This window comes from Tachysurus vachellii, chromosome 3 (assembly GCF_030014155.1).
Source record: "Tachysurus vachellii isolate PV-2020 chromosome 3, HZAU_Pvac_v1, whole genome shotgun sequence".
NCBI classification, from domain to species: domain Eukaryota; kingdom Metazoa; phylum Chordata; class Actinopteri; order Siluriformes; family Bagridae; genus Tachysurus; species Tachysurus vachellii.
This window is the reverse complement of record NC_083462.1, coordinates 25,865,702-25,891,649: the sequence shown is the minus strand read 5'-3', so window position 1 is coordinate 25,891,649 and position 25,948 is coordinate 25,865,702. Positions and strand designations below refer to the sequence as shown.

The following is a 25,948-nucleotide window of genomic DNA, read 5'->3' as shown; positions in this document are numbered from 1 at the left end:
TATACTGGGAAAACTGTGTGGGAAGCCTGTCCATCACAGTGTGAATGATCACAGCTAGGGAAATGTAGTATAAATTCCAAATATACGACATATTAATGTGCTTTTTTTGTTTCAAAACTAGTTGCACTTCATCTCTCTTTTATTAAAAAAAAAAACAGATGCTGGAACATTTCACTGCTTCAGATTTTCCCTTGGGGATCAATAAATTACATGTCTCCCTCTCTCTTTCTCTCAATCTATCTATCCATCGATGTAATCCATTTATCCTTTACAAATCAAAAAGGTTTGTAAGTTATACACAATACGAGAGGTTGCTTTTACACTACATATGAACACTGCCAACATTTTCGCCTTTTCAGGGGTAAAATAGCATCAAAGCAAAGGCACTAAACACTCATCCTCTAGATCCAGTCCAGTCAATATTGATCCGGGTCAGTGTATGGATCTTCTGACGCCGCTTGCTTGGATGGCCAACATATGGGTTTGAAATAGAACTTTTAAAAGCAAAGGAACCCACTCACAGATTTTCTTCTGTGTAAATACAGAGCGTGGCATTAGCGCCACACTGCAATTATTTTCTGAAGTGTAAAACATCCATCTGCTTCTGAAGGAAGTAACTGGCACTCTGTTGGTTTTATTAGATGGATATTAAGAGACACTCTTAAGAGATATACATGAGCAGATACATTAAGTGGAATTTAGTCCAAGGAGAATTCTACTGTAGTGTATCTGTAAGTAGAGCAGATTTGGTCTATAAGGGAATTCAAATAAAACAGTATTTTTTATTTATTCGTAATCTTGGTATGTTTATTGGAATACTTTTAACGACAATTATTACTTTGCACTGGATAGATCTAGTAAATTGATTCTCCATGATGTACAGTATCTTGAACCTATCCCACAAATACTACAACCTCCCTCTAATCTTATACAATTAGAGTGTAGGAGAAAGTCCTCTTTTTCATTCTGGACCAGTTGCCATTGTCCAGGTAAGTCATGAATATTAAACCATATTCATGAACCCGGGTTAATATGAATATGAACCCTGATGTGTCAACCAAAGAAAGTTATTCACACTTGGTCATATTATGAACTCCAATTTGCCTTGTGATATTGAAACAAAACTGCAGTAGAACATCATTAGCAGTTGAAAGCCTTTCAATATTCTATTAATACCCCATATTAGGACAGCTCAAGGGTAAAATGTTACTCTTGTGGTCTGTATCTGAGCCTCTAGCACATACTCACTCGTTTATAAGTGGTTGAAAGAATGATTGAATGTTATAACAGCACATTTGATAGCACCTGTTGAACTGATTTTTAAAAGTATATTTCACTTCTCAATATTACTGCAATTGATAATATCAAAATGCTGCAATGCCTTATTTTTGCTATTATGCCGATTTCAACTCACACACTGTTATAATGAGCATGTAATTAAAATTAGATGCTCAGTATAACAGTGTGTGAGTTGAAATCGGTCAAACTATGCTATGCAGAAATTTGATCACAGCGTGTATTTAGCATGCGCATGTTTAAGTATAGTGTAGAGTTATAGTGCCTTTTGAACCTAGTCTCCGATGACGTTATACATATAATCCACTTCCCTTAATGGAAGACCATGCCAACAAATGGCTGTAAAAAGGCTAAGGAAAGTGATCCGCCTTGGAGCCAGCTGTCAATCTCCATCCATCCATCCATCCATCCAACTTCCCTTCTTGTCTCTCTGCTTAATCAGAATTTCACTGTCAGCCAATTCTCCACTTTGCTTGATGTCTATGAAATGTTTCTGTTTACACTCTCCTGTGCCATACATGAATTATGTTTGATGGGTCCCCGTCCATTCACATGCGTATTTCATTACCTTTCTCTTTCTTTAATTTATTAGCCTGTATACTCCATCCTCAACTTCCCCTCTCCATCTGTGGTAGTGCTCTTCATCATGGGTGGCTGTGTTCATGTGTCTAACAGAAAGTCATGGTCCCTGCGGTGTGCTAATGGTTGTGCAGGTTACAGATGACTCTTGGCTGAGCTCCTCTTTAAAGGGCGTGTTTCCCTTTAAGGATTAAAATGCTGTCTGACGCCATGCAGGAACCTGCTAGAGGGGATGATGATGATGATGGGGGAAGGGCTGCTTGCTTCCTCTACATAAGAGCCTCCACTCGTCCTTTATATCTGTATCTGGAGTATATCTATATCTATAACTAGTCTAAATGCATACACTATGACCTGGTCAGTGTTTGAAATATTACATTCTTGATAGTAGTAGAGGGATTTTCATTGTTTATTTATCTTTAAATGTTAGTTTAAGTTTTTGTTGATGTCTGTTACACACTGTAATCACAGAAAAAAAAAAAACCTAATTGAACCATTTTCCTAAAATGTAGAAGTTTTTGACGCATAATTACGAAAAAAAAAGATGAGAAAATGGAACACTTTATTAAACTCTGGTGGCAAATTCCAATCTTTGGCGCATACATGGTGTTTTTAATGGGCATAGCATCATTATAAATGTTAAACTCTTTTATTACAGTGTACATGACCAGATCAGAATAAATGATGGAGCTCATGTCTGAATGTCATGTCTCAGAGAAAATGATGATGGCTTAGTGCAAGCTCTGGTGACTTCAGTTCACAACCTCTGATTAGCGACATCAAACCAAGAAGTGTTTTCTAAAAGCATTTAAAATGTAATCAAATGCGTTTTGTGTGTGTGTGTGTGTGTGTGTGTGTGTGTGTGTGTGTGTGTGTGTGTGTGTGTGAATTTTCATGTGGCATAGAAGATACTATTCAGCAAGTACAAGTTCAGGTTTTAAGAGAGAGAGAGATGGGGGAAAAGGGGAAAATGAAATATTGAGAGGCAAAAGGAAAGAAGGAAGATATGAGAGAAGGACCAAGTAACAGTAGTAGCTGTAATTGTGAACTGGGGGTTTTAAGACTATTTTTTATCACAGCTGGAAGGAAGGGGGATGGAGAGATGGAGGGTTGTGGGAGGGAACTAATCCAGTAGATGTAGCGAGAAGCAGTCGGAGGGAGATACCTCATACAGAATCACTTCATTCCATCCTCTCAGAGGAGAGCTCTCTTTTTTCCTTTTTTCCCTTTTTATTCTACTACTTTCTTTTATTACTGAGCTTCTCTGGTGTGGTATTCTGTCAGGACTGATTCAACCTTTTCCTTCTCACTAAGAACATCTGATGGCTTCATTCTATTTCTCAAACCAAATCCATTCCAGGGTCTTTGCTTTACTGAGTGTCTGCGATGTGGATGTCTGTGTGTGATGGAAGGTGAAGCGAGATCAGGCAGCTTCCTCTGCCTTTTGTGCAACTCCTACTCCTACCAGATGCTGTTGCTTTTTCTGTCTTTGAACCGTTAATGAATGCTACACTGAGTGGAGGAGCAGCACAGCTTTCAGCCCGTTGAGGGATTGAACCAGTGAATGTGAACACTTGTTCCCCTGCTATGACACAAAATGGATATTAACCTGCAGTCACATCGCTTCTACCTCCCCCAGATCTACTGTGACGCTAGCACTCAGGTCATTGAGTATAAGCCCAGGTAGGTTTGTCCTCTGTCCAGCTGTTCTGGAGATGAATTTTAATTGAGTGGTTTTGTTGAAAATAGACTGGAGGTTGAGTTATGCTTTCCACTGTAGCTGAGACGGCTGTGCTGGCTGGCAGTGGAAGTGCTGCTTATCATGCTCATGAAGTGTACGACTATGAATCTTTTGTTCTTGCTTTCTTTTTTTTCTCTGTTGATGTTTCCTCAGGATGCCTTGTGAGGCCACATCACTGATATTGTTACAATGGATGTCACTTAAGGAATGTGTTTAAATATTGTTAGCTATTGGTTTGTCCTCACACGGCTTTAACTTCATGTGAGAGTTTTTTCCATGTCAATTAAATGACAGCCTGGATAAGCATCATCATTGGGCTGAGTGAGTGGTGAAATGCCAGTAAATCCATTTCTCCACTCATTCCGTATTTCAGATTTATTTATCCCTCTTATCATCTTCTTATTTTTCCCTTTCCACAGTTACAGATAATTTAAAGTCCCAAGGAGTATTATTACACTAATCAGATTTTATTGCTTTGATGGTCTATGACTTTCCTATCAGCTGCCACTGAATTTTGAACTTGACACTGTTGCTTGGAAGCTCAATCCTAATGTGCTTGGCTGACTGTGTGTGTGTGTGCTCTGGTTTGGGGAAATAGTCCTTGCATATCTGTTTGATTTGGACGTAGAAGTGTTCACACAGCATGAGGACTGAATTTCTGGTTCTGAATCCAAGTCCACTCAGGGATATTGTTTTAGCACATTCCCCAATCTAATCTACTAAAGACGTGATGAAATTTATGCGATTAAATTTTAGTAGTTGAAGAAAAGTATGACATTTTATGGTGCATAAAAGGAAAGCATGATTGTCCATAGCGTTTTAACGATGACAAAATGTCATAAATGTATTCACTGTAGAATTACCTACATTCTGCCTGTGTTCTTGAAGCCAGTTTAGAAGTGGAGGTTTTGGGTTTGTGCTGCTTGTAACATAGTTGTGAGGTTTGTGGTCTTGATGTAAGGACTGTTTCCACTGACTGTTACTAAGATAATACAGATCAGCTGGACTGAGTCAGATGAGCACAGCTTCAGTGTCAGGATACAGACCCACTGGCTTACAGTGTGATCAGTAATAAGGTTACTGGGTTATTGGGAAGGTCAGAGTGAGAACAAAGCAAATAAAGGAAAGGGTAAAGAAAGAGGTAAAGGCCAGATGGATCGATGGACAGGAAGAAAATGCTGCACTGCATGTAATTGAATGGAAGCCAAGGGAAGACTAAGAGAAGAAAATGCAAACAGAATGAACAATATATATGAAATATAACTGTAAATTTAATAAAGAGTAGATCGATGGCTGTGTGTGTCTTTCTGTGTGTGGTCTATAAGGTGGGCAATGTAAGGAAATGGATGCTACAAAAATGCTTTGTACCACAGTAAGGATTCTGGCTACCATGGAGACATGGTGCTTCCCAGCATCCAATAATACAATTCACCAAGGCTACATGGCAGACACGCCACAGGAGAGCACTCACTGTATCGTGTCTACTCGAATAGTGAGGAGGAAAAGGGGCCGACCATAATGTGTTCTGATGCGTGTTCATTTACGTGAGCTTTCACAGATGTCTGCAAGGAATTAGATGTCTGCAGGCTTTTTGTGTTGAGTTCTGAGATGCATTTACAAAATGAATCAAATCATCTGTGATTGTCTTAACCATTTCTCATGCCGTAGATTCCTTAGAAGATATAAAGCCAGGGTAAAACCATAAAACGTAACTGACTGAAAGCTTACATGCTGTAGGATGTTTGTACCATATGGTACAGTATTAGCTTGCTTTAAGGCTTCAGTGCTCACATGGAACATAGAAAACTGTAGTCTCTCACTGCCATGCTCCCAAAATTTAGGTATGTTCCTCTGTTATATCATTTCTCTGACATTGATTTGTGTCTGTCTATCCCCATACATTATACAAATGAGATCAATTTAAAACAGGATGTCGAGGAGTTTTAACACTAAATTGTCTTTACTCACAAATAACTTCTAAATGACCATAAACATCCACAAGGTCTGTGACATGTTGAAAGAATACTAGCAGAACTAATGACTATATAAAAGCCAAATTGTAAAATAGGCTCAACATTGTGAAACCTAATATTATAATTGTGTATCCTTTTTTTTGTTCATGTATAGTGACAGTTAAAAAAAGATAATATTATTAAATGATTTACTTTGTCTTTTAATTGATTGCTACTTAGGAACAACAAGATAAACAAAATGCTGTCCTGGCTTTAAAGTTTGAAGAAGGCTGAAGATAATCTTTAGAATAGATTTATGATTTGGAGTCACTATAACAAAACAAGGCTCTCAGATTTTTAGCTTTACTACTAAAGCATCTTTTTCAAAGCTTAATGTTGATCCATGGAAAAGAGGCTTAATACAGTTTATACATAGTAATTAGGTTAAAATATTGTAAAAAGTCATTAATATTTTGAGTCATATATGAATGTTGAAGATGTTCATGCTGCTTGTCCAATCGACTGTGCACACATCATCATTTTCTTCTTTCTTTGTTGTTGTGTAGCCTTGTGTAGTGTTGCTTATTTTTTGCACACTTGCAGAAGTAGCTAATGGCCATGCTTTTTTATTTTCCATATGGTGTAATCCATGAGATAATTACAAAGCCGTAAAAGATGTTTTCCATTGGAAAAGTGCTTTTTTTCATTTGATAGGGTCTGTGATTGTGTCCAACGTGTGTAGACTGTGAGCAGATGACAGAAGCCACCAGTGATGCCTTTAGAGGCCATAGTGTGTTTGCAGATTCTGCATTATTTTAGCACCTAAAGAAAATACAGCTATATAAAGTACCCCACTGTCTGTGCACAAATGTGTGACCAGGCACATGATATTGAAGATAATTGCCTTTACTGATGACGATTTCTCTGACGGCATGTAGCATCTTTAAATACTTTGTACTCAAGTGGAGATTAAATGATTTTGAGTATCCGAAATGATCATGATTTGTGTCAAAAATTAACAAGTAAGCAAATATTGCTTAATGAACTGAGTTGCTATGGTTTGTATGTATTTAGTGCACATTAATTTTATCCAGTGAAGTTTTGACTTTTAAATTTAAAGCACTTAACCAGTGTTTATCCCACAACAACTCTTCTGTTGATTGTTTTTATTATAGCACATCTCTGGCTGTCTTTACAAATTATAATTCAGATCACAAGTTATTAACACACTGTAACATGACAAGCTGTGTTTATTTGTTATATATTAAGACAGCAATGTACAGAATAAAAGAGTGACTGGTGGTCAAACTTTTCTTGTAAATACATTAAATGTACCATTTATACTAACGTGCTCGTTATGCTATTTTAACGTTTGAATAATTATGATTATTATTGTTGTTGTTGTTTAAAATAATCTAAAGCCAATTACTCTTATCCAGAGCAACTTACATTTATCAGTTGAGCAGATAAGGGTTAAGGGTTGTTGAAGAACCCAGCAGCTGCAGCTAGGCAGAGCTTGTATTTGAACTCTCAACCTTCTGATCTGAAGGCCAACAGTTTAACCAGTGAACTACCACTAAACCAGCGAATAATAAATAGATTACAAATGTGTTGACTGTGTACAAAAATGTGTAAAACAGCAAAAAATACAAGACTTGTCGATATGGTGAAGCTTTGTCTAAGGAGATTTATTTAAGATTTATGGAAGGAGTCTCCGATGCTAGTGCTTTGAACAGTCAGAAATAAAACCTTAAGTTTCCTTTAGTTTTCAGACATGGATATAGCACCTGTATTTTATCCTTGTATTAACTTAATTATAGGATAAATGTAGTCCCTCGTGGTGATCTGTGGGGGGTGCTCTGGGAGTATGGGGTCCGGGGCCCTTTGCTAAGGGCTGTCCGGTCCCTATATGACCGGAGCAGGAGTTTGGTTCGCATTGCCGGCAGTAAGTCAGACTTGTTCCCGGTGCATGTTGGACTCCGGCAGGGCTGCCCTTTGTCACCGGTTCTGTTCATTATTTATATGGACAGGATTTCTAGGCGCAGCCGGGGGCCGGAGGGAGTCCAGTTTGGGGACCACGGGATTTCGTCTCTGCTTTTTGCAGATGATGTTGTCCTGTTGGCTTCTTCAAATCAGGACCTTCAGAGTGCACTGGGACGGTTTGCAGCTGAGTGTGAAGCGGCGGGGATGAGTATCAGCACCTCCAAGTCCGAGGCCATGGTTCTCAGCCGGAAAAGGGTGGCTTGCCCCCTTCAGGTTGGTGGAAAGCCCCTGCCTCAAGTGGAAGAGTTTAAGTATCTTGGGGTCTTGTTCACGAGTGAGGGAAGGATGGAGCGGGAGATCGACAGGCGGATCGGTGTATCTTCTGCAGTGATGCGGTCGATATACCGGTCTGTTGTGGTGAAGAAAGAGCTGAGCCGCAAGGCAAAGCTCTCTATTTACCAGTCGATCTACGTTCCTACCCTCACCTATGGTCATGAGCTTTGGGTCATGACCGAAAGGACAAGATCCCGGATACAGGCGGCCGAAATGAGTTTCCTCCGCAGGGTGGCTGGGCGATCCCTTAGAGAGGGTGAGGAGCTCGGTCACTCGGGAGGAGCTCAGAGTAGAGCCGCTGCTCCTCCACATCGAGAGGGGTCAGTTGAGGTGGCTCGGGCATCTGTTCCGGATGCCTCCTGGACGCCTCCCTGGGGAGGTGTTCCGGGCATGTCCAACCGGGAGGAGGCCCCGGGGAAGACCTAGGACACGCTGGAGGGACTATGTCTCTCGGCTGGCCTGGGAACGCCTCGGTATTCCCCCGGAGGAGCTGGAGGAAGTGTCTGGGGAGAGGGAAGTCTGGGTGTCCCTGCTTAGACTGCTGCCCCCGCGACCCGGCCCCGGATAAGCGGTAGAAGATGGATGGATGGATAGGATAAATGTAATGTAATTGATAAGAGGCACAAGCCTATACATTCAATGTAACTCTTAATACATTTTATAAGTCATTCTTTAATAATTACACATTTATATATTACATTGCCATATACTGTATGATACAGATATAGTACAAAAAGTACAGATATCTGGTAGCCTGATATATCTAGTTATACAAGAGAGACATCTTTCAAATAGTTATTTTATTAAGGAAGGAATAGAACATGAATTGGCATGCTGTTACTGGAAAATGATAATAAAGGTGTTGTGTTGTGGCATCAGGCTAACTAGTTTCCTTCCATCCACCACCACAATGTGTTTAAACAAACAGATTTATTTATATTGCTGTGGGTGCAATTAGCAATTATATGTATATATATATATGGTCTAGAACAATATGTGGTCATGTTTTTAATATTGTGGCTCTCATAAATCATACTACAACCAAACTAAGGTTTCTTCAACTTTAGGTTTATTTAGGCAAATGGTTCTATATAGAGAATTACCACAGTCTGTAACTGACACATCAGTTTCATGCCCGTAAAATATGTCTCAAAAGGTTTTTATTTGTGATTGTAACTCATACATTACAAAGAAATGGTCTTGAGATTTTTTCATTTCAAAAATCGGATCATTTCTATAAAAAACATCTCTTTTGGCTCTGAATGATATCAGAGGAATTTTAAATGTCAATGCTTTTTATTTTTGTAGTCCAGATTTTTGATAGCAGGAAGCTTTTTCCTCTCCTTGTTCCTCCACTGCCACCAAACCTCAAATGTGCAGTCCAGCAAGCTTCTTATGTAACACCATCTTCCCCCAAAAAACCTGACTCATAATTCTGACTGCAGTTCCTCGTCCTGAAAGGCTATTTTCTTTGGCAAGGCATTCTGCCACTTCTATCACAGAAACACTCAAACTTAACTGTGTAGTTTCTACAGACTCTAACCATGTAGTGTCCAGACATACTACTATATGATACTACAGAGTTATTAAAGTTGCTCAACTTGACTAACTGGTCCAGGATTATTTTATTTCAATTGTAGTTAATATTTAAATATAATAGTATTTGCCTGGCACGATAAAGTATTAATAGGAAAAGAACTTACGAGGGCCAATATTATTAGAAATTCATAATACAGTATCTGATTCATCATCCTGGCCTGGATACAGAGACATACATTTTGGGATTCTACAGCAAGGTTTATAGACAAAACTCTGAAGTTCATGCATCATATGTCCTGGTCTCTCCATGTCCAGGGTGATGGTGAGTCCTGAGACACTCCTGGGAACACTGGACATGAGGTGGGAATACACACTAGATGGGCACCAGAAACACCTCACACACACATCCAAGAAACACCAGGTAAAAGGCAAGAATATACCCTGGATGGGAGTTTAGTCATTCAGGCATGTATTTGGGAGGTGGGTGGAAACCTCCTGGAGAATAAACCTGCTCTGACATTTGGACTACAGGTGAATCTCCCTATATACAGCCACCATCTGTGCCACCAATATAATATTTATGTATATCAGTATTTCTTGTGGATGCATAAATTCTACCTACACTGTTAGAAATGGAATCTTAGAGGAACTTTTGGGTTGTTATCCATTTTAGAGTTCCATCTAAAATGTTTTTGGACAATGGAAACTTTCCAAAGTCTCCTTTCCAAGATTCTACATACATTGTATTGTTATACAATGACACAATTACTTTTACAAAGAAATCTAATCAGCAGTGATAGCACTTTGTGGATAATAGCATCATGTCATCATTAATAAAGCTGTGTTGTGTTGGCTTCATTTCACCTTTGAAGTAGCTTTGTGGTATTAGATTTAAACAGACTCAGACACACTTGCAGATAATAAACTTCTCCCTTGTCGTCATCTCAAAGTACATCATTTTTTGATAAAAATAGCCAGCCTGTGAATCACATGCTTTATTACATCTACATGAGTCATTCAGTGCAGTAGTGAATTGGAAAAAAGTCTGTCTCTGATTAGAAATCATTGCATAGGATGATGATAAGAGGGAAGATGTGACAGATCACTCTGTAGGAGAAATAGTTAAACTATGTTAAATCATTGACTAGGTGGAAGGGGTTCATATCAAAGCCTCTTCTGATGATCCCAGATCACTGGGTTAATGATCATAAAGTCTATGTGACAAACAATGTGAGCAACTGTAGTGCTTAATCAGCTGTATTGTTTATCAAGGAAAAAATGCTTCCAGAGCATTCTGTATACACACACACACACACACACAAAACCAGCTCACACTACCAAGCAATGTATATTTACTGTAATAACAGACCATGGTTGTAGTGTGTCATACTCTTGGGAACAACAATCCTGCACTCTGACTAATATTAGGCTTTGATCAAGGCCTCACTGTGCACATTTAAGCAACAACAACACAAGGCCATGCATTGTGATCTCTAGTGAGTAAATCGTTTTTAATTTAGTCTTGTTATATATTTAGCTAGGGATGATTCCAAATGCATCGCCCACATGAAATTATTTTATAAGGAATAGTCAATAAAAACACCACGGAGAGACGGAAGGTCTGAAGGAATAATAATTCATTCAGTAATTACTGAATGATGGATTGGGGATAAACTGCAAACATTTCCCATTACAAATCACAAAATTCCCTTGAAAACTATAGAAATTGGAATGATGTACACATCTCTAAACCTTTTCAATGTTATTTAATTTATCTACTTATTATTATACAGTATATACTTCTGGAAACTACAGATGTTTTCCTGGAATTAAATGTGTTTCTATTTTTCTGTCTAAAACCAGAAGGATAGTTTGGGCATTTCAAATATGAGAAGTAAAAATATAGAAAATCTCTTAAAAATTCAATTCAACAAAACAGGTTTTCCAAAGCTGCCTCAGATAATACAAACCAATTTAAGATGAATTTAGGTTAAAGATGGCTTATGGAAACTGCATCAAAAAAACTTATTTTTGTTAACATTTTTGGTAATGTAAATTATTAGCAAAACAAATGGCAAAGATATTCATATTGTCACATTGTTAGAACTGCAATGTATAGTGTTAGGGGTTGGCATATTTTCAGTTTACTTCTACTGGCCTACAAATTCAAACCTTTTAATCACTGTTTAATCAGGTCGCAAATGTAAAAAATATTGTACTTTATATAAATTGGACTCTCAAACATTCAGTGTGACATTTTGCTTCTAGCAGATCTAGTAAAGATTCCAAGTGTTACTGAGATATCTGGTTTTTGATTCTGGTTTTGGTAACTGCTCCAGATCAGGCCTGTTCAGGCCTGCTGATTAATTTACCTTTTTTGTTGTTGTTTATATTACAGGTTTGGAATTGCCCTTTAGATTGTTCGCCTCTAGTGATTTCTTGAACAAAAGCATTTGTATTTAGTTGATTATCTTTAGCTTTAGTTTTAAATCCAGCATGTAGGACACAAGACAATATAAAGGGTGTAGAGATATTAAATATGCAGTCTGGGGGAGCGGGAAATGAAGAGAGAAGAGGTGATGATGTGGATGTGAGATGTGTGCATTGACACACAGATGAATTATCCATGAGAGGTGCAGGGATGTGGCTGAGCCAGCTTGAGATCTTTAAGGGGACAGACTGCATCAGAAAGCCTCAGTCTGCACATTGTTTGATTTGGTTGGCTGGCCCTCCTTGTATCAGAGGAGAAAAATGCATATGTTGATGTTTATTGCCAAAGCTTTAATAGGTAAACTGCCTTTGTATATCTGTAGTCTTTTATCCTATTGTTCTGGTAGTTTTAAAACTAGATTGTCCTTTAAATTACTTTTAACTGTGCCTAGATCATACTCTGAGTTTGCTAAAACTGCCTTTTCTTGTTATTCGCCTAGATTATGGAATTAAATTATTTTAATGTATTTTGTGAGTATTTTGATGCTAGACGTGCTCCCATCTTTAAATATGTTTAGAAACCTTTTGGTGTCTCGTTTGAAAGAATTATGTTCTTGTTTTACTTAACATTTATATATTTTGTTAGTTCTGAGTGCTGGACAGGACTTTTTGTATGGTTTGTCTTGAAATATTTTTGTGTGAAACTTTGTGTGCTGCCATTTTGACCAGGACTCCCTGGTAGAAGAGATTTTTTTATCTCAATGGAATTATTCCTGGTAAAATAAAGGATAAATAAAAAAATATAATACACACATCAATCGGTACTGACAGCCTGTCTGCACACACACACACACACACACACACACACACAAACTCAGGCTATGCTTAGATTTGCATGATTTTAAAGAGAAATTCAGTGATCTGAAATACACACTAAAGTGATCCTCTGAGTATTAAAGGCATTTCAGGCCTTTTATGAAGATGTGTTACAGAACTACAGGACATTTTCAAAATCATAAAGTTTTATGAACCCAAACTTTTAAATATTATGAAATGCATATCTTCAGAATTGAGGGCGAGGATAACTAGATATATAATTTCTCCTTTTTCTGTTGAGGAGTATTCCACTCTAATTCAAAAATTTCAAAGAATGTAATATGGAATATAATGCACCGGGTGAGTGTTTGTTTGTATGTCAAGCTATTTGTATATTGTTCCTTTTTCTAAGCATTTGTGTGGGTGGGTGTCTCACTCTGTGTGTGTGTGTGTGTGTGTGTGTGTGTGTGTGTGTGTGTGTGTGTGTGTGTGTGTGTGGGTATGTGTCTTGCTGACTTTTGTCACCTCCATAAATTTCTAGGAAACTAAATTAGACATGGCCAGTTCAGAAAAGGAGATCTAATGTGCCTTTTGCATTAGTCTTTTCATCTTAATGTAGTTATTTATCATAAGGCTTTTTGGAGTGTACAGAAATTACAGTCCAAAAATAAACCTATATTAACCTATATTATTGAATAAGTTTGGTTTGTTTATTGCACCGGTTATAGATTCTAAAGACTTCTTTTCTTCTTCTTGTCATTCACCTTACGTTCACAGTCCATTACAGTAGCCAAGTGGACCCTCTGTTTGTTTTTCTCATTTCAGTGCAAAAATCATATCAGTGCTTATTCCTCCTTCATGTCCTTCTCATGCTCTCTCCCGTCCTTCTATCACATAGGCAATGGCCCTGTCAGAAAGTTTACTATTGCATGAACATAATCTTTACAGACCACTTGAGGAGGCTTGAATGACACTTTACAAAGTGTATACACTATAAGATTAAATGCATGCGGTACAGTTTTCATATCTGTGTTAATAAAATGACTTGATATTTCATAGTACAGAGCAGAGAGAAGCAGAATAATGCTGAATGATACATATACTGTATAATATATATTCTTAGCGAGCAGGAATGCTAAGAAAAAACTTGTTCATAACATTTGTTAAAAGTATTTGATAGACATTTATGAAAGATAAATAAATGAAATGAACAAATGAAAGTATTTGATAGACATTACATACTGGAATTGCATATGAAATGTATGAACATGGATTAGGCCTCCATGTAGTTTTTTGTCTGTAACAAATATAAAAATTATTTTAGAACAATATCGTTGTCAAAATAAAATATCAGTCCTTATGTGACCTTGTATCCAAAAGGTATAGGTCACTTGTGTCCATGGTGACCAACTGGTAGCTAGCAATCATACTGTACTAGTGTTATCAAAAGTTAATAAAAATTGATAACGCAGAAAATTTTTGGATTTTGTAAAGACAACAATGTCATCTGCAGATTTGATAAATGCCACCTAATGTAGAGGACGAGAATAGCAAAATAATGACTGGCCACATATCAACCTTAATAACAATAATAATTCATTACAATTTTCATTAAATCACCTGCTTTTGCTGAACACATTATGTTCCTTATGCTGTTAAAAATGGTTAATGACAGTGACAAACTATGGAAATGGATCATTCTGTCATTCACTGTAATGTACATGCATAGGCCCACTGATTAGTTCCACTTTTATCAATACATAACATTCTTTTGAAATTCCAGTAACTGTCTTTCTAAATAGCACCATCTATTGTCTGGCACAAGAAATGCATAAAGCATATCTTCACTAATCCCTTATTATATAAGGGAGAGAAAACTAGGGCTAGGAAATCCCACCAACCACAGGACAATCCACACTCAGATCATACCTAGAGTTGATCCCATTCAACATTAATATATTAGTGGAAGCATTTGGAATAATGTCGTTTGTATTGTATATATTATAAGAATAATGTAAGGGGGGCACGGTGGCTTAGTGGTTAGCACGTTCGCCTCACACCTCCAGGGTCGGGGTTCAATTCCCGCCTCCACCTTGTGTGTGTGGAGTTTGCATGTTCTCCCCGTGCCTCGGGGGTTTCCTCCGGGTACTCCGGTTTCCTCCCCCGGTCCAAAGACATGCATGGTAGGTTGATTGGCATCTCTGGAAAAATTGTCCCTAGTGTGTGATTGTGTGAGTGAATGAGTGTGTGTGTGTGCCCTGCGATGGGTTGGCACTCCGTCCAGGGTGTATCCTGCCTTGATGCCCGATGACGCCTGAGATAGGCACAGGCTCCCCGTGACCCGAGATAGTTCGGATAAGTGGTAGAAGATGAATGAATGAATAAGAATAATGTAATATTATAATATTTCTTCCTGTCCACTTTCTCTTCCTTCGCATTCTGGTGATCTAAGCACTGGGTTGCAATGCTGGTTTAAAGTATGAGTGTAATTTTTTGGAAATGCGCCTGCATGATGATAGACTTTCTACTTATCATGTCACTTTTTTCCCTCTTATTGTAGTGAGCAGAGTATTTGCCAGGCCCGTGCCTCTGTGATGGTCTATGATGACACCAGCAAGAAGTGGGTGCCCATCAAACCAGGCCAACAAGGCTTCAGTCGCATCAATATCTACCACAACACTGCCAACAGCACCTTCCGTGTGGTGGGGGTCAAACTACAGGATCAGCAGGTGAGTGCCCTTGTTTCACACGCTTGAGCTCCACTTAATTTAGTGCTTTTAATAAACAGACATTTTTACAAAACAACTTTACAGAAAGCTGATTATAGAAGTGTGTTGAAATGATGTTCAGACCCTGCAATTTTCACAGGACAGTCTTTATGGTTACAGTAGTACAAATCTAAAGTGTAGACATTAGGATAAATCAGGCAGGTCCAGAGGGCAAAATGTACCACAGCAGAATTAGTGTATCAAGATCTCTAAACATTCTTTGCACACACTGTCTCACATTTCAGTCGTTTGCTGTTTTGCACAGTTTCTTTACATTATCTCAGGGACCTGCTGCTATGACACTGTGTTCATTCTAGTATTACTGCATGCAATATTGTTGAACATACAGTATTTACACTGGTCGGTGCTGTTTCTGTTTATTTGTCTTTTGTGTATTGTCTTTTTTGTGTTGTCTTGTAATTGTTTGTCTGCACTGTCTTTTGTCCTGCACTGTCTTGTCTGTCTTGTTTGTCTGGTCCTGCACTGTTTGCACCAGGTTGCACAGATGCACTTTATGTATCTAGGACTACTTACTAAGTCTTTATAGCTCTGTCTTTGTTTTGTGTAGCACCATGATCCTGGAGAAACCTTGTCTCATTTCACTGTGTACTGCATCAGCTATATATGGTTGAAACGACAATAAAAGCTTCTTGACTTGACTTGACTTGAAACATCACATCAAGCTTTACAAAACTGCATCAGTACAGTCTCATTTACTGAGTTACTGCACAATATGGACTAATTTACCTCCTGATATGAACAAAGCTGTGGAACCGTATCAAACTAGAACTAGAAATATAAAATGTACTTTTCACAACAAGCCATATGAAAGCAGTGGTTTTCTTATTGTTCATCTCTGAGACCCTGATCAGTTAGTGAGTAAGTATAAAGGACATACATTGCTACTCATTAATGGTTAGAATTATTGCTTATGTTGCTCTACAGTATATTGCTGAAGTAGCCATTAATCATGATCATTTACCAGATTCCTCACAGTACAGCTGACCTTCCACTTCTTTTACAGGTTGTCATTAACTACTCTATTGTAAAGGGGTTGAAGTATAATCAGGCCACGCCAACATTTCACCAATGGCGTGATGCCAGGCAAGTGTATGGACTCAATTTTGCCACTAAGGAGGAGGCCACCACATTCTCCAATGCCATGCTGTTTGCCCTCAATGTGCTCAGCACTCAGGATGGAGGTGAGCCTACACACAGGATTACATCACCTTGCTTTTATAGCTACTTTAAGTAAGACATGCTTCTTGATTTTTTTATTTCTGAAACATTACTTTAAGCCAGCCACTAGCATTTCATTTCATCACTGTGAACAAAGGGCAGTTTTACTAGGTTATGTACATAGTCAGTGGTAGTTTAACTAGTGACTGCATATATTCAGTTAAATGATTCGTCTCTGTGAAAAAAAAGGATTTATTGAGTACACATGTAGGTTTAGCAAACATGCAATTGCAGCTACCACATCAGAATCAGAATCAGATTTATTGGCCAAGTGTGTTGACACACACAAGGAATTTGGTTCCAGCAGTTTGTGACTCTCAAAGGTACAGACATAAATAACACTATACTATACAAGAAAACAATGCAGAAGATGAGATACAATATAGACAAAATGAGTATAAAATATATATAGAATGAATAAAATATATAAAATATGAATATAGAATATGTACATAAAGTGTGGGAGTGCAAATAACAATATTGTGCAATATTATGCTTTTTGTGCAATATACAGCAGCAGTAGTGTGTAATATACAGATGATGTGATGACTGACAGTCCTGATAATGCAGTACTTATGATAAGAAGCAGTGAATATAATTATGGTGAGTTGTTGATCAGGATGATTGCCTGGGGAAAGAAACTGTTCCTGTTCCACATGCACAATTGACAGATGTTTGAAAATATTGGCAGATAAATGCATATAAAATAAGACAAAATCTGAAATATATAGGTTTGATTTGCTTGGGTCTTGGGTCAAATATAGGTTTGATTTGCTTGGGTCTTGGGTCAAATATAGGTTTAATTTGCATGCACTAAATCCCATTAAGGCTCTTATATAACCACCCTGACCTCAAAGAAAGTTTTCTTTCTTTATCTTTCGACTTCAAGGAAAATGCAGTTAGAACAAAAAAAGTAATAACAAGAGGCAATGTGAGTTTATATAATAAAAAGAAGTATTAAAAGCAGTATTAAAAAGGTTTTGCTAGGGTCGTGGGTATATCATGGGATAAGTCTGTGGTGGCTAGCAAACAATAAGGGATTAAACCTGGCTGTAATGAAACCCTGTACTGATGGACACAGAGTATCAGGGTATCTGAAAAAAAATTACCATCCATTTATTCCTGGAATCGGATGATTCTTTATATCTTTGACGTCTGCATCAGTGTGTTCATGGATTATGTTCTGATGAGATTTTCACTTGTGAGGACTCAGTGGGTTTAAAGAAAGATTTGGTGGGTTTTGCAGCAGACATTGGTCTTATCACGTTTAACCCTGTAAATACTCATGTGTATCTGTGGCTGAGTTCTGTGCAACTCAAGTATTTCTACTGAGTGGTGATGTGGGCAGAGAGCCTGCATGGCCATGTGGTAATCAGGGGGCCCTCTAATGGTGCTCACTGTACACTGCATCACAGACTTATTTCAGAGGAAACACTTAAAAGTTGATGTTAAATGTAATTGGTGGGAAAACAGAATAAGAGTTGTAGTCACTGACTAAGTAGTGGCCTGGGAAAATCCTTCACTCTACTATTAAATAGGTTTGAAAATCTCAGCTTAATCTACAGGTTTAAAATCTGAATCTTTTTGCAAATACCTCAGTCTCAGAAAAATTAATCTGGCTTCTTCTCTATTTAGCATCATCGGTCAAAACAAGTCAGTGACTGATCTTCATTGATATCCAGCTTTTTTCCGTGCCGTTTCACATGTATTCATTCTATCCCCTACACAGGACATACAGCATTTGAATCATCTCCCACACATGATTAGTATGAGCTCAACCTTGTGACGGATTATCATGAAACATGCAGAAAGTGTGCATAGGGAGATGAATTAGAATTAGGGCTGCTAAGTTAATAACTGAGAAGGACTGAGAAGGACTTTCCCATTACAATGCTAATCTTAATTAAACCAAGTGGTTGTGTTGCGCTCCCCTGGGTTCAGTACTAAAGTGTAGTGTTCTCTGTTTTTTTTTCTTTCTTGTCGAGTGAAAATGACAGAAGTAAAGAGCCTGAAGCAGTTTGAGAATAATGTATGTACTCTGCGAGAATCATAATATATCTACCTATGTCAAAGAACTTTCCTTGTTATCCGCTCAACTGTTCTTTGTCCAGCCTTTCTTTATCTGACTGCTTGCTCCCATTTGCATTAACATAAGTACCAAATGCCCCTGCATCATTTTTGTTGTGTTTCAAAACACATATCTATGTTACAGTATATAGATAGGCTATATTGTTTTAATATATAAAGATCGGATAGAAAAATATACCACTGCAATATCTACCACTGTATCATTTATATATAATGGCACTTGCCTTCAGTCTAAAAACAATATTTTTACACTAAACACATAAACTATGTTATACCATGCCATTTAATTTTAGTAATAAAGTACTCTGATGTAAATGCTTATTACTTAACTTATGAATTATCTTATTCCTGGATATTATCATCAGGAAAACAAAAGCATTTTGTTTTACTGCATATGAATTGTAAAAGTTTGTGCTGCTTAGATAACAGTGTGTTACAGAGAAAGCAGCAGAAATTCCCTGTTTTGTGTCCTTTTCACACACATTTCGAGCCACCTCGCATCTTTACGCATGCAACTGCACTGCTCTCTGTCGGTCTGGAGGTGTTTGTATGTATGTGGTAGTGGAGGCACTAGAGGCAGGGAGCTTTAGAGAAATACGAGCTGGTCAGGGCTCGCTAGCCAGCTGCTACACTTCAGGTGTGCGGTTACCCTGTGGAGAAACAGGAGACCTGCATGAAGGAGTGTAGAGGACACAGACAGGAGGAGGAGGAAAGAGAGGAAGAGAAGGGATGAAGTGCCCTGGTGCACTATGATCAGCAGTGAGTTTGTCTGTGGGTGTTTGTGTATCTGCCAAGGCCGACTCTTCTTCTTCAAGATGTCCTGTAGGTACTGCTTGCTCTCCATCTCACTTTTGTTGTAATCTTTCCTATCAGGATGGTTTAATGGTCCTTTAGTGGTGTGTGGAGAAGGCTTTAGATCATGTTCGTCAGGAACTATACCGATAAACTATACTGACTATACTGATCAACTCTTCATGAATATATGTGTATATATATATATATATATATATATATATATATATATATATATATATATATATATATACAGAATAAATACATATAAATTCTATATGTCGAAAGAAAATAATTATGGGTAGGGAGGATAAATCAAGTTTTACTAAGGTGAACTGGAATATCGATATCTCTGGGTATGATGCTCTACTTACTCTGAAAAGGTTTCTAGTAGAGGAAAGTTAAGAAATAGTAACACTGGTAAAAGGACCACATATTAATATGCTCAATTACATTTCACATGGCATCACTAAAATGCAACAGGAAAAAAATCCAGATTATTCAGATTATATTGCCAAGTGACAGTGCAAACAGACCAGGATACAGGATAATGTTAAAGGTCACTGTAAACTTGTAATCTCTCAACAAACCTGATGTACAACACTGACACATATCATAACAGCTGATGACTTTAACTAGAGCTTGGGTTTTCTCTGAATGCTATAATCACCTAGATATAATACAAATTACGTACAGGCTTTATTGCTTTGCTATTTTATTTTATGCTTCTAGGACTTCATTTGTGTTACTCGTAATGTTTACATTTACATTAACATTTACAAATGTAAATGTAAATGCAGTTGTAATATTTTGGTTTATTGTGTCACGTGCATGTCAGAGTTTACCGGTGAAAAATGAGTCAAAGTGCTGGTGTCAGGCTCTGAAAGACCAGATCAGGTTCTGTTGTGTTTTATGTGTTGGTTCGAAAGCTGACATTTGATCCTGAGGAATGACTGGCATTCCCTATAACAATGTATCAGTGACAGACAATATCAGTTCATAGCTGTCAATTACCTTCTAGCAATCAGCGAGCATCTATGTCCTGTGAGTTCTTGATATTCCTGTGTATTTTTTTTAATTGCTTACAGAAGGTACAGCGAACATGTAGCAGTAATAAGCTGTATTGCTGTTTTTACTTCTATTGCTTATTTAGCCTTAAAGGTAACATGTGTACCTCCTTCCTTTAACCAATATTCCAGTTAAATCCCAAATATCAATCAGTCAGTATTTATTACCTTAAATCAATTGTGTTAATATGTCTATTTTTTTAAGATAATTAAAATGCAATAATTGCTTATATGTGAATAAGCAAACACATTTTTTTGTCACGTTATTGTTATTGGATTTCATTTTTAGTCCCTGACATAAAGACTGAAGCTTTAATCGCCTGATGAATTTCTGCCAAGTCTAGATCATTATCATAAAACACAGTGTGACAGCCAGAGGGCACTGCATCATCTGCAAGACCCTGAAATAAAACACTATTTGGTTCTGTTAGGGAACAACAAGGCCATGAGCATGAAAAGCACAAGCAAATACCCACATAACTAATTATATAGTATATATACTTCACTATATAATTTAAAGACACATACCCATCCTGTCATACTAATTAAATTGATTAAATACACAGTATGCGTCTGTGTGTGTCCATGCCGGTCAGTTTCTTAACACCATATTTTTCCATATTGCAGCATTTGTGCTTAAATGACTTCATTGTAAATGCTTTACATTTTTAAAATCTTGCCAAAGGAATAGGTTGAATCCATACCTATATCTAAATAATATATCTTTAAGACATAATGGTTTTACCCTGCTAGCGTGTTTATCGTTCAGTCTGCTGCAGTTGATTATATTATACTGTTCAGTTATAGAGAGCGTTATTCAGAGGGCACAGTTAATAAGTTGTTAAGAAGTAACCTCAGGCAGTTTATATACGTACTGTATATCACTGACTGCATTGGTATTTGAACAAAATATTTAAGTATTTGTCCCTTCTAATTTGCTTTGGCTATAAGCCAGATTTGATCCATTTTGCCTCTTCCTGTTTGTATTTACGGGAGTATACTTTAATATAAAAGGCACATATCATCATGTAGTTAATTGTAAATTAAACAAATGAAATAAACAGACATATAAGATATACTGCCCTCGCTGAGACAAGACATTTTGTCAGTATAAAGTCACTGACTTGCTCTGGAGTGTGCAAACATTTTTGCAAACTCCTGCAAAAGCACACAAGAAGACAGAAAGCACATGCTGTAAAGTAGTGACAGCCAACTGGTAGTGTTACTACTGTTGTATCATTGTGATGTCTATACATGAAATCTAGTCATTAACAAACATGTAAATTAGAGCTGACAATGGACAATAATTTTTTTAAAGAAAATAAGAGGAGCTGCTTTGATTAGATATTGTAGTATACAGTGCAATAGAATCTCATTTAATAATTAAGCTCATCTTTGCCAGATTGCTTTTAAAGATACAAGGCTCAGGCTTAAATTACAAATATTAACTAACCAATAAAAATAGCTTTTTATTTATTTATTCATTCATTCATTCATTCATTCATTCAAATGTTTAATACATTATGACTATTAGGAATTCAATAACTACTATGAAACTAAATGGAAAACATGTTGCTATAAAAGGGAGGAATGAAAGGTTGGTCCCAGTGGCAGATCCTGGCAGTTTTTATATTAAATACTGCAATCTTCTGTTCTCAGGTCCAGCAGTTCAGCGGCATGTACAGAACGGCCCCACAGCAGAAGAACTGGAGGTGCAGAGAAGGTAAGGTCCTACTTATAACTGCAGCAAAATTATGTCAACTTGAGAGTCACGAATCATGCAAAATAACAGACATCGTTCTCCCTTATTATGTTCTCCTTCAGGAAGAATGTTTTATTTATTCACATTCAGATGAAATATGCAGTCAGACTTAGTGAAGCACCAGAAAGATGTAAGAAAGAAATTGTGGCATGTTTTTTTTTTTGCAGTTATGAGGTGCAGGTGAAAACCTTTACATCTCTCTATTTTACCATGTATTCTAATAGAGCGCTGGCAAAAATAGCAATCATTATCTGTGCAATAATGTATGATATAATAAATAAAATTAGTACACATTATTTTAAAAGTTTTTTTTTCTTTTCTAGGTGGTGTCTATATTAAAACATATGCATATCTGTGTTAGAAACATCTTCCTTTTCCACAGAGTTTGCACGTTTGCATTATACATATTGACTTAATTTATTGAAACTGCAAAATCACTGGTATTTGTGAATCAAACATGATTGTTTATCAGGTTTCCTGCAGCTCTATAACAAGTGGCAATAAAAACCACTTTAAACAACCTACATAAGTGTATTCTTTCTTTGGATACAGATGCAAATATTTTCTTTCTATTGACCTCAAAATGAACAAGCGATCTCAAATGGCGATCATGGGATCTGTGCCAACTAAATGTTGAATGAGAAATGTTTGCAAATGATTCGTCCTTTTTGGCAGAACATTCATTTAAACACATCACGTCTGCCTGTAAAACTGCAAAGATGACTATCTGAAATGTATTGAGAATGCCAGCATTCTCCCTTTGAGTCAAAAACAGTTTTTAAAGCAGGAATTATCTCCAGCTCCAGGGTTGGGTTGCTCTTTGTGTGGAGTTTTGCATGTTCTCTTTGTAGTTTCCTCCTTCCTATCAAAATGATGCATGTAGGCTAATTGGTTAAGCTAAATTAATTGCATGTGCATGATGCCCGGCAGTTGTCTGGCATCATGCTCATCCAAAGTGTAAAGTGTAAAGGGATAGATTTTGCATTCATTATAGATCAAGGTAAAGCAGTTACTGGAGATGAAAGAAAAAAATTGATTCTAAAAATATATTCTTTTTTTAATTTTTTTAAAATAAAGATAATTATTAAAAAAAGACCTACAGTACCATGTGTAAAAGATAAAATTACTCCAGATCCCCATTTAAAAGTTATTCTGTACAGGCCCTAACTCTTCATTGTTGTGAGGTCTTACTGCATGACAGTAATTGCATGGTATTGAGCTGATTCTAATGCAGATTATATCCCCTGCTCTCTGACTCTATAAATTGCATGTGTGCTCTGCAGGCAGATGGAAATGCAGCAACAGCAGCAGCAGCAAATGCAGGCACATATTGAAAGAGAGCGACGCTCCTCCAACTCAGGTAGGAAAAGAACGAGAGATATAGCAGAACATAGATTAAGTATCAGCTCCCACATATTTTTTTTAGCCTTATTTGCTGCTCCCTGTCTTTTATACGTTATCTTGTGTTATCTATTATTTAACCTTTTTTTGGCAGGCTCCCCGTTTCAGGGACATCCCGCAGTGCTCTCAGTGGCACCTCCAAGTATATTGCCACCAGTCATGTCAGTTGGAGGCCCATGCCCACCTCCACCTCCTCCTCCTGCACCTCCTGGGCCTCCGCCTTCAGCAGCAGGAGCCCCTCCCCCTCCTCCACCCCCTTTACCTCTAGGTGGAGGTGGGTATGGAGCTCATCATCATCATCACGAGGATGCGCACGCAGCCACTGGCCTCGCTGCCATGATCGCCGGGGCCAAACTGCGCAGAGTGCAGAGGGTCTGTTTGATCTTTGAGCTATGCAAATTGCAACTTGTTCTGGATTTACTGCAATGATTGGTGAAAAACTAACAAGTTGTTTATTCTGTATCACTACTGCTATCATTAATACTATTAATATGTGAAAAGGACATTCAGAATACTTGAGATTCATGATGTCTGTTAGTAAGGTGTATGATATTAAATGAGCTTTACATTTCTGAAACCTATATGCATGGAGCATGGTGGAGGTGCTGCACATACAGAGCTGATGCTGTATTATTTGTGATTGCTCTGTTTTATTTACAGCCTGACGAGAGTTCAGGAGCCAAAAACGATGCCAATCGGACGAGCGGAGGGAGTGGGGGCCTGATGGAGGAGATGAATGCCCTGCTGGCACGGAGGTCAGGAACAATTCAATATCTAAAGACAACAAAGTGATATCTCTTTTTGTTTGAAAAATAGCTTATTTTTTTGCACTTCTAAATTCATAGACGAAAAGTGGTCGACCAGTCAGAGAAAGATGGAGACTGCCAAAATGTAAGTACATTGAATCTTCTCTTGAAATTCATGAGGCAACTAAAGTAGTAAAATGACTGCGGAAGCAGTAAAATGCTTTATTCTCTAGATGTTAAGAAACATTTTATACAAATATGCTTTATTACAGGATGATGCAAATTCTTCTCCAATGTCTAGAGGACAGAATGCAGGTATCTGTTACAAAAGCATGATCTTTTAATGCTGCTTTTTGGATTTTTCTTAAACACCATGGAGGCATAAAAATCAAAATGAAAAAAATCAAAAGTTTATCTAAATCGTTTATGCATTTAATGTTCGATGTATGTAATCCCTGTTCAATGGATAAAATATCCACTGTGTCAACATATCCCTATACTATAGACAGTTCTACCTTTTACTTTGTAACTCATGGCAAAATTTATTGATAATATTATCATAGCTGATTCATGCTAATAATAAATGAATATGATTTATTATATGAATTATGAAGTGCAAGAGGTGGAATTCTTGCTGTCAAGCAGCCTGTAAACTCTTTTTGTTCTCACATGCAGATGGTGCAAAGAAGCCGTGGGATCGAGCCAACTCCGCAGAGAGATCATCACTGGTCTCAAGGTGAGGGTCTCGCATATCATGGAATATTATATGCTTTTAAAAAGAATGCCAATGCTGCCACTACAACTCTGTTTGTTTGTTGTCTAAAAACTATAATAATTATTAGAAACATCATTCACCTTTGATTCATTTTGTTGACTTTTCTGAATGAATCTGTTTTGAATCTGTGGTGGTTGTTAAAATTTTGATCCTTTCATTCTTTAAATACATATTTTATATCAGTTACACACAACCGTCTAAAAAATACAAAGTGTTTTGGATGACGTTTACTTGCTAAGGGAAAGATTGCTGTTGTATTAATTCGGTGCAATGACTATAACATTCTTGTATAAACTTTTCATACATGAAATGCAGCACCATTGTGGGATTAATTTATGTTAATGAAGTAATTTAACCCCTTTCTTTCTGTGGTTAGTATTCAATTACCTGCAATAAATCATGTTAGTCGATAACTGTAGCTAGGAATTATTCAGTAACTACAGTAAAATTAATTAAAAATTGATATAGTTATTTTCACGAATTCTTCACTATGTCTGAACCCATCAACGGAACTTTTTTTATAATGAATCTGTGTGTATTTGATCTGTTCAGAGTTCGACCCGTGGGCAGTAGCACTGACACAGACTCCTTAGACTTGGATAGAATGAAACAAGTAAGAGTTTAGTCTTGTTACACTCAGA

The 25,948-nt window shown here is 37.4% G+C and overlaps 1 protein-coding gene across 2 annotated transcripts in view; it reads left to right on the top strand.

Annotated features, from left to right (window-relative positions):
* evlb (Enah/Vasp-like b) overlaps nt 1-25,948 on the top strand; it is a 31,091-nt gene that overhangs the window by 3,933 nt on the left and 1,210 nt on the right. The window contains exons 1-11 of one of the 2 annotated variants that reach the window (XM_060865012.1): nt 3,263-3,558; nt 15,230-15,398; nt 16,462-16,639; nt 22,283-22,346; nt 23,669-23,745; nt 23,881-24,158; nt 24,447-24,541; nt 24,632-24,677; nt 24,805-24,847; nt 25,208-25,268; nt 25,860-25,920. In XM_060865012.1, coding sequence (XP_060720995.1) covers nt 3,473-3,558; nt 15,230-15,398; nt 16,462-16,639; nt 22,283-22,346; nt 23,669-23,745; nt 23,881-24,158; nt 24,447-24,541; nt 24,632-24,677; nt 24,805-24,847; nt 25,208-25,268; nt 25,860-25,920 — 1,158 coding nt within the window. In that variant the 5' untranslated portion in view covers nt 3,263-3,472. Of the gene's footprint in view, nt 1-3,262; nt 3,559-15,229; nt 15,399-16,461; nt 16,640-22,282; nt 22,347-23,668; nt 23,746-23,880; nt 24,159-24,446; nt 24,542-24,631; nt 24,678-24,804; nt 24,848-25,207; nt 25,269-25,859; nt 25,921-25,948 lie in introns of those variants that run through there. The other variant, XM_060865013.1, reaches the window with a different exon arrangement.